Source organism: Scyliorhinus torazame, chromosome 5, assembly GCF_047496885.1.
Source record: "Scyliorhinus torazame isolate Kashiwa2021f chromosome 5, sScyTor2.1, whole genome shotgun sequence".
NCBI lineage: Eukaryota > Metazoa > Chordata > Chondrichthyes > Carcharhiniformes > Scyliorhinidae > Scyliorhinus > Scyliorhinus torazame.
Window position 1 is genome coordinate 297,307,179 of NC_092711.1, and position 13,566 is coordinate 297,320,744.

Sequence of the window (13,566 nt, forward strand, 5' to 3'; positions counted from 1 at the left end):
ATGTTGCAGCTGTACAAAACTCTGGTGCGGCCGCATTTGTAGTATTGTTTGCAATTCTGGTCGCCGCATTATAGGAAGGATGTGGAAGCATTGGAAAGGGTGCAGAGGAGATTTACCAGAATGTTGCCTGGTATGGAGGGAAGATCTTATGAGGAAAGGCTGAGGGACTTGAGGCTGTTTTCGTTAGAGAGAAGAAGGTTAAGAGGTGACTTAATTGAGGCATACAAGATGATCAGAGGATTGGATAGGGTGGACAGTCAGAGCCTTTTTCCTCGGATGGTGATGTCTAGCACGAGGGGACATAGCTTTAAATTCAGGGGAGATAGATAGAAGACAGATGTCAGAGGTAGGTTCTTTACTCAGAGAGGAGTAAGGGCGTAGAATGCCCTGCCTGCAACAGTAGTGGACTCGCCAACACTAAGGGCATTCAAATGGTCATTGGATAGACATATGGACGATAAGGGAATAGTGTAGATGGGCTTTAGAGTGGTTTCACAGGTCGGCGCAACATCGAGGGCCGAAGGGCCTGTACTGCGCTGTAATTTTCTTTGTTCTATGTTCTCGTTCCACACTGCAGAGGCTATTTGCCCTTCAACTTATCAGAGCAACTTGAGTTGTGATTAACCATTTGAGGACCAAAGGGCTTTACCACTTTTCAAATAACAAAAGCCATCTCCACTGACTTTCGTGGTGAGACAATATCCTGCAGCAACAGAAACCTGAACATGACAAAAGAAAAGGAGAGCAACACTTAGACCATGTTGAACATGCCTTTATTTATGGTACACTCCGAAGAAAATAGAAATTCTTATTGTGTATATCTGGACATGGTGCAGAACTGCGAACGCACTCCTTAAAGGACCATTCCATCTCAATCCCAGAAACAATCGTTTACAGTAATGAAATCACAAAACCATGGATTTGAAATCACACACTGTGGAATAAATCACGTTGGTAAGCTCCCAGGGTCGATATGTCCACCGCTCCCAGCAGGATGGGGATCACACCTGGGATCTTCCTGGTCCCTTTGGCTCAGTTCCACACGGGGCAGGGCATGTGCCTGCACTACCATGATCGATGCACTTACCCCTTCTCCTGACCATTCCTCGACTCTGCCCCTCCCCTCCCCCACCCAAAACAATCTTCTAGCTGTCTAGAACAGAAAAATCAAAGTGCTACATTTAGAAAATATCGTTACCAACTTTTTTTAAAATGGTGAATTCACTGACTACACTGATGATGGGACGAAGCTTTAACAAATGGGGAGGTAGAAAAGAACCTAATAAGAAATTAGATTGGAGATCTGCGTGGAGAGAAGTGGGAACCACTGACTTCTCACCCCCACCTTCCAGTCATGGAAAACACCCAAGAAAGGATTAGGATCTAAAATGTAGAAGCATAAGTGAATAAGTGATCTGCAGATACTTCCCCATTACTTGCCCACATCTGCACAGTGTTATCAAGGTCAACACTCTGAGTTGACGTGCGTGTGGATTTTCACAGGGGCGGGGGGAGGCGTGGAGGGAGGGGGCACAATTTTTGGAAGTCTTATTTATGGTGAGTCCTCAGGGCATTAAATGAGTTAGGGAGACCGAAACAGTGAAAATTGAACATTGTCCATTGGAATAGAATTGGGTAGAGTGGCGAAATAATTTCTCATCAATATATTTGTCAATTTCGCCACATGAATGTGCCCTTATTTGTATTCATATACCATTGATTGGTCTTTGGGTGAATGTTTGTGCTCATCAGTGTGAGGGTTGTCAGTGCCTGACAAAGGAATGCTTTGTCTATTTTTATTACCCATGGCACCATCAAGCATTCGGAGCAAGGTATAGCAAGGGAAAATGTCCCTTACACTATCCCAACAATGCACCTTAGCCCCAATATTAGGGCAGCACCAGTGCAAATCTTTTCATTCCCCACACCTGTCATCATTTTGGTTTCTGCAAGCGAGATTTTCAATTTAGGGCCAAATTGTGGCTATTTTATAGTCTCTAGAATCAGTGAGAAAGAAAAGCGGCCTTCCAACCCTCTAAATTTCAATGAGCCTATTCAAACTGAATTCACTGAGGATCCTTGAAGCTAGAAAATGAATGTGCCACCAAACTGAGTTGGATTCAAACCCAGGTCCCAGAGGTGAAAAAGTGCTTAATTGGGCCTCCTGATCTGGGCTAAAATTTGGTAAGTAAGAAAGGTCAATGATATTTTACGGTGTTTCTCCATGAATCTGCAAAATGAGATATTTATTTAAAGGCCAGGACTTATATCGACATGAAAATACTTGGCTGTTTAAAATTGCTCTCCTCCCCCCCCACCCCCTCTGCCCCCCCGGTGGTAGAGTGGGGAACTGACAGACTGAAGAGAGCCGATTCAGGTAACAAGCAACCATGGAACTTGAAGCTGCAACTTTAGCCTCATGAACAAAGAGATTATGTCTCCTACTTTTTAATGAATCATGACTTGCTTCATATATAACAACAGCGTGCATAGAAGTTGTGCCTTCAACACATTAAGACAGTTTTTGGTGGTGTAATCAAAAAAAGACAGATGCTGAGCAACAAAGGAAATATTAGGAAGGGTGATGAGATGCCTAAGATATTGGTTTTAAGGAGGCTGTTAAAAGATCCAGAAGGAGGTGGAATGAGAGAATTCAGAGTGCGGACCTCACCCAGCCGAAGGCATGGCCCTCCATGGCGCTGTGGTGGGAGGGAGGTGCGGAAAAGGCCACAGAATTAGAGGAGCAGAGATGTCTGGGTGAGATGTTGGGGGAGGGGGTATGAGGATGCTGATAGTATTGAGAGCAAGAGATGGCGAGGGGGATTTAGATATGACAGTATGAATTTTGATTTTGAGGTGTTGGAGGATCAGGAGCCAAAATGGGACAATGTTTCGAAGGATAATAGGTGAGCAGGACTTGGTCAGCAGAAGTTAGGATGTGGTTAAATTTGCAGAGGAAGGGTGGCATTGGAGGCCCACAGAACAGCTTTGGAATAATGACATTTGCAGGTCACAAAGACATAGATAGGCACAGATTGAGATGGAGATTGATGTTGTTAAGTAGGTGGGGTTCAATCATAAGATAAAAAGAAATAGGAACAGGAGGAGGCCATTCAGCCCATCAAACCTAGTTCCCCATTCAATTAAATCATGGCATATTTGATTGTGGCCTGAACTCCACTTTCCTGCCTGCATATCATAACTCTTGACACCCCTGGAGATCAAAAATGGCTCTAACTCAAGTGAGGTTACCGTTCTTTGTGGTGGATATGGGCTGGAACTTTCAGGCTGTTCATGCCCGTGGGATCCTCTCCTCCCGCTGACGGCAATGAGGGGTGCATTCTGCGGGTAATCCTGTTGCCAACGGTGGGCCAACTGCCCCGCGGTGAAACATGCAGTGGGTTGCACAGAAAATCCCACCCATGGCGTCGGAAACTCAGCTCATGATTGAATAGGACACAGAGGTTGTGAAAAGCTTGGTTTCACCTGAGGCAGTGGCTAAAGAGTGGGGTGGAATCAATGGTAAGATTATGAGATTATGGCAGGGGTTGAAAACGATAGCTTCTGTCTTCTGAATATTTGGCTGGAGAACACTGACACCTATGTTTGGCTGGGTGTTGTTCAAGCAGCTGACAAAGCAAAGGTCGTGGAAGGGGTCAAGTGAGCAGGTGGAGAGGGATAGATGGGTGTTGTCAATCTACCTGTGGAAGGAGATCCCATGTTTGCGGATGAGATTGCTAAGAGGTAGCCTGTAGCTAAAATAATGATTGACTTGTGTTATATTCCAATTTTTAGATTACTTCTGTAGTTAACAAAATCCTAAAATTGAAAGACTGCAAAAAGGCTGAAAATATGTCTGTGCAAAGATTCTGTTTCTGGGTCAGGGCACATATTGTTTGCATTTAACTTTGCTTTATCGTCCCCAACTGGAAATCCAGTTCTCTTTTTGTGCCTCACTAATCCAAACACTGATGTTTCATTCTAACTTTGAGGTTGTAATATCTTGCAGGCCTAGAAACACCTTGAAATGGACTCACATCACAAGTGGTTAAAGGGTTATAGATATCAATAGCACAGCTTAGAAACATTGGGGATGGTGATTTCAGGTAAAATGTGAAAACAAGTGTCGAATGCTGTGCCTGTTTAAACATCTGGTTTTCGACTGCAAATTGGGGTTTAATTGCAGATTATCATGATTTAAGCATGTGTGGAGACACTAAAGCAAACACCTGGACAGTCACCATTCAAGCACTAACTGGGAGCAATTCTCCCGGAGTGGTATGTAGAGCCTTCCTCCTCATTTCTAGTGTGGGCGTGGAAAGTACTGGCTAACGCATATCAGGAAATATCAGATAGCTCAAGGGCAGAGAGAGAGGGTTCACAGTTTTTCAGGGGAGTGCATTGGACGTCCTGGTGGAGTAGGTACAATGGAAGAAAGATGTCCCATGAAGGAAGGAGCTACTGCAGCAGAGGGGGGCATCATGGCAGCACAGTGGTTAGCACAGTTGCTTCACAGCTCCAGGGTCCCTGGTTCGATTCTCGACTTGTATCACTGTGCGGAGTCTGCATGTTCTCCCCGTGTCTGCATGGGTTTCCTCCGGGTGCTCCGGTTTCCTCCCATAGTCCAAAGATGTGCAGGTTAGGTGGATTGGCAATGCTAAATTGCCCTTAGTGTCCAAAAAGGTTGGGTGGGGTTACTGGGTTACGGGGATAGGGTGGAGGTGTGGACTTTGGTGGGGTGCTCTTTCCAAGGGCCGGTGCAGACTCGATGGGCCAAATGGCCTCCTTCTGCACTGTAAATTCTATGATTCTATGTAGGGGGAGAGCATTGAGGTTCTCATGGCTGGAAGCCTACCTCCAGGACATGGCTTCAGTGCTACAAAGAAACTGGAACGAGTGGTCAAGGTAAAATCCTCTCTTGCAGTCACGCTTCTCAATAACTGCACCACTTGCATCACATCTCTAACATGCTCCATCCATCATCTAACTATGCACTGACATTCACGTAACCCATACAACTGCATCCTCCACTGACACTACACACACCTCTGACACATCGGACAGCTTTTATATATTTATTTGAATATTGCTGAAAAGAGAAGTTGCTGAAGTTTTTTGTCTTGCGCTCAGGAAAGATGCAAGCTTGCCAAATTTCAAACATTTACAGCAATTAAAAAGGTGCTGGTTGGTTGGCAAGTTGACTCTGATGGGCCGAAGCATTGCCATGAAGAAAGCAATGGTGAACTTTAGGCTTCCCAAGCTTCACGGTAAATCATCAGCTGCGCGGGCTTGAACATATTCCTTTTGTTTGCTGAGGACTGGTCCCTGCATATGAATGTATCTTGCTTTTAACAAGCACAAAAGAGTCATGTTATGAGACTGACTGCCTACCCCACACCCATGAGTAATGTCATGTATAAATTTCAGTGCTGGCGTGATCTCAGATGTGTAGGCCATGTATCCCAATGATTGACTGACCGAATCATGTTCAAAGAACAAAGAACAATACAGCACAGGAACAGGCCCTTCGGCCCTCCCAAGCCTGCACCGATCACATGTCCTGTCTAGACCAACCACCTGTATCCTTCTATACCTCGTCTGTTCATGTGTCTATCCAGATAAGTCTTAAAGGTCGCTAACGTATCTGCCTCAACCACCTCATTTGTCAGTGCATTCCAGGCCACTATCACCCTCTTTGTAAAAATCTTCCCCGCACATCTCCACTGAATCTTTCCCCCTTCACCTTGAACTTGTGCCCCCTTGTAATTGTCATTTCCACCCTGGGAAAAAGCCTCCAACTGTTCGCCCTATCTATACCCCTAATAATTTTATAAACTTCTATCAGGTTGCCCCTCAGTCTCCGTCTCTCTAGGGAGAACAATCCCAGTTTATTCAATCTCTCCTCATAACTAATATCCCCCATACCAGGCAGAGAACACATCAGATTGAACCAGCCCACGCTTGTATAATCCATGAATTTGCGATTGGGCAGCACTTATTGAACAATCCTGAGTCCGGCTACATTAACAATCAATTTAAGTTTATCAGGTGCGCTCGTAACAAGACTCACTTTCACTTGCTAGAAGTGGCATACATTCATGAGATGCAGGCTTTGTCGACAAGGCCAGGACTTATTACCACCCTTAATTGCCATTGAGATGGTGGCGGTGAGCTGCCTGCTGCAGTTCATCTGATTTAGGTACACCCACAGTGCTGTTAAGAAGGGAGCTCTAGGTCTTTGACCCAGTTACAGTGAAGGAATGGCAATATAGTTTCAAGTCAGAATGGTGTCTGACAAAGGGCAACTTGAAGATGGCTGTGTTCCCGTGCACCTGCTGCCGTTGGTTTTCTAGGTGGTGAGTTTCTGAAGTGTATGCTGTACAGGGTGAGCCACAAAAATAGTCTGCCTCATCTTTAACGAGTGTTAGGAACAAGTTTAATTGGTAACGAGCAGTTGAATTAACCTTGGGGAAGCCATTTATAGTGTGTCCTGAAACTCCTTAACCATGATGGCACCTTGCCTGAAATGCAGGTCAACCAGGCACTTTGTAGCTCAAGGCAACACCATGGAAAGACTTTTGTGCCTAAACGATGGATGCGTGAGTGGGGAAAGTCGTCCTCTCGCAATGAATTGAGATGACAAATGCCAGGGTGGAGAGGTAGGAGGTGGAGAGATGGGGGGAGGAATAATTTGAGCCCAATGGTTTCAATGGACAAATCTTAACATTGGCATCCTATATAACCTCAGTATTGGCCGTGAGTTTATCTAGTGTTTAATTTCTAACAAAACGACAAGTGTTTTCGACTTTCTGTTTGAAGTTGTTTTCACGCAGGCAAAGGATTGCCACCTTTGTCTATATACTGAAACAAAAAAACATTCCTAACATCAGTTTCACTCAATTGGACAATGGAATTAGATCTTGGGAAACGAGGGGATAGTTGACTGTATTAAAGATTGCAAGGCTGAATAGTAGACGTGGTCATATTCTCGGATGGTGCTATTGCCTCTATGGTTAGTGCCATTTTGGTGCTATGGCAGGAGTGGAAATGATGTCTTCAATTACTATCAAGGGCAACTATGGCCACTTCCTATTATCCCTCATTACCCAAATCCACTCTCTGAAGCCACTTCCTTTTGAATATGTGCTGGGGACAGGGTGCGGGGACAACTCTCTCACAAGTCACCTACAGCAGCACTTTCAAATTCCCAAATGTCCGCTCTTTGATCCTCCATTCATCACAATGCTCCCACAGCTACTAATTTAATTGTCGGTGTGTCAAAGCCCTGAAACTCCTTACCGAACAGCTCTGTGGGAATACTTTAATCACATGGACTGCAGCAGTTCAAGGTGGCTCGCCACCATCTTCTCAAGGGCAGCTATGTGTAATAAATACCGGCCTTGCTGGTGATGTCCCTATCTGGGGAAATAAAAATGCCATTGTCTCCAGCACAGCCTTTACTCTCTCTCATCACAGTCATTCTCCCTGTGTGACTTCCAGCTTCAAACCTCCCAGTCTAAAGGGTGCAGGCTTGTGCATATCTAGTGCACAACTGGTTTAGGTTTCCAGCCACTGATGTGGCTGGATAACATGAAAGTGCTGTAGGAATAGAGAAGCCATGGATGATAGCAATGACAGGAATTGGCTGTGAATATCGGCTGCAGACAGGAAGGGAAATATTTTGGGAAAATAGTATGTCAGTTAATTTAGAGGAGAGAAGTCAAGTAGTGCTGGAATGGATGTTAAAATCACCCAAACATGTGGAATCAATGCAGAAGCTATGGCAGGAAAATGGGATGGATATCTCATTGAGGAACTGAGTGTTAAGGGTCAAATGATCATTTTGAGCATTTTCAAGGAGAAGCGAAAGATGGTGTAAGACAAAAGGTTTTAAGCAGGAAAAAGTACGTGGGATGTAGAGAATGTTGGGGATGTAAACTCTCAAACAGCATTCTGGGGTGCAAGGTTGATGACAGAGGAAGCTGAGAGTTGGAGGTGCTGCTCATAAGCAGTCAATAATATGTGGTAGGCATAGAGAGAGAGGGTGTGAGCTGATCCAGGAACATTTCAAGACTTGGATAATAGCAAGAAAATAGGATGGCAGTGAAACAGCTGGGATAGGGATGGGTGGAAGTACCAAAGAGGGGACAAATAAAACGGCGGCATAGTTGGGTGACAGGAAGAGGGGAAGTCAGGAAACAAAGGTCCAAGAAGGGCCTGAGATGAATAAAGGGAGATGGAACAAATATTCATAATTGAAAGAAGGCATTCCTCATATTAAATTATGCACCATGTATCTGAAGACCAATTTCTCTACCCTGTGCTGCTCTAGTAACATTGAGTGTCTGACTTGAGTGCATATATTGTTACTCACCTAATCCAGTTGGGTTTAGGCACCAGCTTAATGGCATGAAAGGTCTCTCCTAAAACAAGGCACGTGAGTTTATTCCACGCTATGGAAACAGTAACAACATTTCTCATAGCTACAGAACGCTGAGCCCATACCCCAGGAGATCATTACTAAGAATCTGGTCCCGGTCTCTGCTTCCATTTTCAATGTTAATGGCACAAAAAAAAATCAAGTGCTTCAAGTCCTAAACACAATGACATAAATTGATCTGCTTTGACGTATCGTACTCATTGTTTTGATTGCAGAAAGGCGAAAATTGAACCTGCACCTTCCAAATAATACATTTACTTTATTTTGGCATTGCAAGACTTTTAACCAGAGAGTTCACTTGGAATCTATTCTCGATGGTAACTGATCTGGATTTTGTGCTGGTCACTATTGTAAACTCCTTCAAATGCGAACGATACCAAATTGAGATGGGAAAATAAACTATTGATTTTGGATGAATTTCTCTGCTTTCCAAGGTGAGGAGGGAGACAATTTTCCACTTTGGCACCCAGAGTGAGTCATCCGGTGCCCTCACACCAGGTACATCTGTGACAATTCTTAACCTAGCATTCTTCAGTGTAGCATTTCATTTCCCGCACCAAACATCCTTGAGGCCGCGTTGAGTGAGATTGCCAATTTGGGTGCAATTTTTTTGCTGTAGGCCCACACATTCTAAAACCGGGCTGAGGTTGTGATAACGGTTGCCAATGAACAGGTGTCAACGGACAGCATTGTACTGGTCTGAAGATGCTAACTCTAGCCCACTAACACCATTGACTATTACATGATGTTTCTAAATTCTCTTCTACTCTTTTTAACTTTGGTGCTGTCCTGCACAAAGGCCATCCCATACTCCTAACAAATAAAATATCTATTTGAATTCCTAAAATGTTGGCACTCAAATTTCAGAGATTGGTAGCGGTAGGGGTGAGGGCAGAATGGATTCTTAAGGTTTTCAAGAATCTAATACACGACTATAAAGGACAGTTTAACTGAAACTGTTATTATAAAATCTTCTTAAGTTTTTTGCCCTTATTGTCTCTGATTATTTTTGTTTACAAAAGTGAATATCTGTGTTTGAACGTTTCACTAGGCTGCTGCTGAGTTGCTTTTTACTGTGCTGTGCATCTGGCGATGCATGCTGTAAGACTTACTCATGGAAATCTTAGATCTCCATATGTAATGGTTAGGCATCTAACCTGTCCCGAGACAAGAATTCCATGTGTCAGCATTAGGTTCTTACAAGCAGTAGATAGGAGCCACATATCTACAACTTGGCCACCGTAAAAGGGACCCAAACATCTGATGATTTAAAAAAGAAATTGTACCATAGTTTCCCCACTTTCTCTCTCTCTACCAACCCCCTTTCTATCTCGTAACACTCATATCATTGGTGACAAGGTTACAAGTTACCTCCAAGGCTACCATCACCTGTTTAATTCCAAAACCAGCGAGCAGATGGTTCATACATTTGTATTAGGTAGCCATGGTATCCATGCCAGGTAGCCTACTGAGAATTGAGGAAGCACATTGCATATACATTGGTAAGCAGGAGGGTGCAGTAGCTGTTTGCTCTACCCAACTTCCAGTCACATAGCTTTCCGAGTACGTGCCTACCGATCCTGCGACTGAGATGTTCACAGTCACTTTGCTGGTGTTCCTCGCAACAATGGGTAATTAATCTTAACTAGTTGTTTAACATTAAGGTGACAGACCAGTACTGGTTTCATGTGAGGAGAAACATTACCAGGGTTGCTTGGGCAAGTAAACTATTCAGGGATTTAGACACCTATCCAACTCTCTGATACTGGCAAAACATACTTGGTTCAAGCACAGGATTATTGCTATCTGTCCCTGGGACAACTAAGTCGTGTTCATAGGAATAGACGCCACAATGAACTCAATGAAGACTACCGTGTTGGAGATTAGCTTGATTAACCGAGAAGGCAAATGAAAACGTCCTGTGATGAAAATCGTTCAGTGTGTTTATACATCTGAACCCTTCGTAGTTACATGTGGAACAGATGGAATTTACAGGAACTGTCTATTTCTACTATCTGTCCCAGAGGCAGCTATGCTTTCCCCAAATTATTTTGACCCTTTCTGTATCGGTAGCCTGACTCTGTAGAGTAACATTTTAAACCATCTATCCTTATCAGAGCAGATAAGCATTTCTGGACCTGCCACAGCCAGATATTTTTTTTTTTTCCTCAGCCTTGCTGCACACTGTTATGCATGGCTGCCTGCAGCCCAGTTCTTCTTTCGCTTGGTCTTCTGAAAACTCTTTGAGCTTCTTTACTGCTCGGTACCATGGCCCCATACGAACTGTTGAAAAAAAAAGAAGGTAAGAAGACATCTCTTTCTACTCTTCACTTGCGGAACTGTCGTCCAAGGCGCTCACTGTCTCCATGCCAACCCGGTCATTGTTCTGAAAACCAGTAAATGTCACCACAGTGTGTAGAAGAATTAGTACCAAAACACACAGCTTAAGTCTGCTGTTGCACAGTCGAGGCGCTGCTGAGACAGGCAGTGAAGACTTGTGATGCAACATGGAGTCCATGGATTTGGTAGATACATTATACCCTCTGTCCCAGGATAGATCACAGGTGTTCCATCTGACATCACAGCATTCTGGCTCTGCATTGGTTAAATGGTTTTCTAGTAGCCCTGTTGACACATAAAGGGAAGAATTAGATCAGATATAATATTGAGGCACCCACAGTTACTCTTTCCTCACATTTTCTTATTTATTTGGAGGATAATGCAAAGAAGTCTTTTTTTCCCCCACCCCTTGCACGCAGCTCAAGAGGGATAGAGCCACAAAGACTTAAGTGGGTCAGTAGGCTTGCTTCACATCTAGGACCTATTGGAACCTCAAGCCAGCTGCTGCTGCAGTAATGGCTACTAGGCCTTGGGCCTTTTTGTTTTGGTCAAGAGCCAGAGAGTATGCAAAGCTGGTGGCCATTACTGCAACAGAAGCTGTTTTTTTTGCCTCCAAGGCTGAGTGAGTGGTGGGTGATGACGCGATCCTGTAACAGGGGCAGGGGTGGTTAGAGATTGTGGTGTAATGGTAATGTTACTGACCTGGTATCCATAACCCAGGCAAATGCTCTGGGGACACCAGTTCAAATTCCACCAAGGTAGCTAGTGGAGATTAAATTTAATTCATTACATAAATCTGGATTTTAAAACTAGTCTCCGTAATGGTGGCCATGACAACAATCATTAATTGTTATAAAAAAACATCTCATTCACTTAAGTCCTTTAGGGAAGGAATTCTGTCATCCTTAACCTGGCCTGACCTACATTTGACTCCAGACTCACAGCAATGCAGTTGATTCTTAACTACCCTCTGAAATGGTTGAGTGAGACACTCAGTTCAAGGGAAATTATGATCACAGAATCAGAGAAGTGTTTTATGATGCAGAAGGAGGCCATTCAGCCCATCGTGTTTTCACCAGCTCTCCAAATCAGCATTATAATTTTGTGCCGTTCCCCTGTCTTTTCCCCGTATCCCTGCACATTGTTTCTATTCAAATAATCATCTAATGTCCTCTTGAACGCCTTGATTAAACCTGCCTCCACCATACTTCCAGGCCGTGCATTCCAGACCCGAACCACCCAATGTGTGACCACGTTTTTTTTTCTCACATCACATTTGCTTCTGTCGCAAATCACTTTAAATCTGCGCCGTCTCGTTCCTGATCATTTTGCAAGCGGGAAATGTTTCTTCCCCATCTATTGTGACTGGCCCCTCATGATTTTAATGGAGAACAAATAGCAAGTGTGATCCCCATCGTCAAAATGGAAATGAAGGATGAACCTTCAGTGATAGACCTGTGATACATACTCCTATTGTTGAGTAAATGTTAGCAAGTATTTTGAGGGTTAATGTAAGAGCAACCTGAGAAACGTGAACATGGTTTTTCGATTGGGAGATGACCTTTGAGGAAATAACAAACCTAGTAGAAATGGGAGAAACAGAATGTAACCTACCTGAATTGTCGAAGGCATTGGACACCATCTCTTGAACGAAGCTGTTACTTAAGGCCAAATCGCATGGGGGCAGATGAGAATGTATTAAAATAGATCGGCGAATGTTTGACTAGTGAGATGTCGTGCATTGGTGGGTTTCTGGTTGGCAGCCAATTACCACTGGAGTGCCACAAGGTTCAGCATTGGTTCTGCTGTTGTTTATAATTTTTATAAATAATGTTCAGTGAAGGATTTGTTCCCAAAGCCTCCATTGTACTCAGGGTGGAGATGTTGGGCACAATTCTCCCGATCTGCAAATAAGTGCTCCAGTCAGCGGGAAAACCAGAGTGATTCCTGCTGGCACTGGAAGCGGCCTGACGTATCATGCAATGGCACATTGAATTTTTTCTGTTGCCTCAAGCGAGTTTTCAGTGCCATTCCATGGCACACCAGGGTCTGCCCTGGAAATGAGAGTAGCAGACCTAATCTCTCTGACAGGTTCCGCACCTCAGAGACTGGGGTACCATGTTTAAAGAGTGCCCCAATCTCAAAATGGTGCTGCAGCAGCTCCCCCCCCCCTCCCCCTTCCGATCACCCCACCCTAATCATTTGCAACGTACCCCCTTCAGCTGTGAGGGCAGTCCCTTCTATTTTTAGAAAGCACTTGAGATTAAATGCATTAGAAAAATATCTGCTTGCCTGAGTTAATGGATCCCTGCAGAGCTACATAAATAAACAATTTGAATCTTCTCTTTGAAACTGCCTCCACCTGTCAATCCAAAAGCTTTTAGAAGGCAATGGGGACATGAAATTGAATGTAAACAATGCAGTTCAAAGCTTTTAGCCTTCCAGGCATACACACAGGCTTCTATATTTTAAAGGGTAGTTAAATTGACAGGGAGAAAATCTCTTAAAAGGTTTCCAACACTTAAAAGGGTTTACCTGGACATTTCAATAGACCATAAGATATAGGAGCAGAAGTAGGCCATAGGGCCCATTGAGTCTGCTCTGCTATTCAGTGAGATCATGGCTGATCCTATATAATCCTTAATTTCACTTTCCCACCTTATCCCCAGAACCCTTGATTCCCTTCCTAAATGTAATAATCTCAGAGACCTTTGAACGTAGCATACTGTCAGACTTTTTAATAAAGGGTTTTGCAGGGCAGCATGGTGGCACAGTGGGATAGCACT

At 44.0% G+C, this 13,566-nt stretch overlaps 1 protein-coding gene across 2 annotated transcripts in view; it reads right to left on the reverse strand.

Moving 5' to 3' along the window:
* Positions 1-757: 757 nt before the first annotated feature.
* Positions 758-13,566, reverse strand: part of nalf2 (NALCN channel auxiliary factor 2) — a 498,859-nt gene continuing 486,050 nt past the window's right edge. For both annotated transcript variants that reach the window (XM_072505795.1, XM_072505796.1), the window contains one exon: positions 758-11,065. In XM_072505795.1, the coding sequence (XP_072361896.1) occupies positions 10,761-11,065 (305 nt within the window). In that variant the 3' untranslated portion in view covers positions 758-10,760. The remainder of the gene's footprint in view (positions 11,066-13,566) is intronic.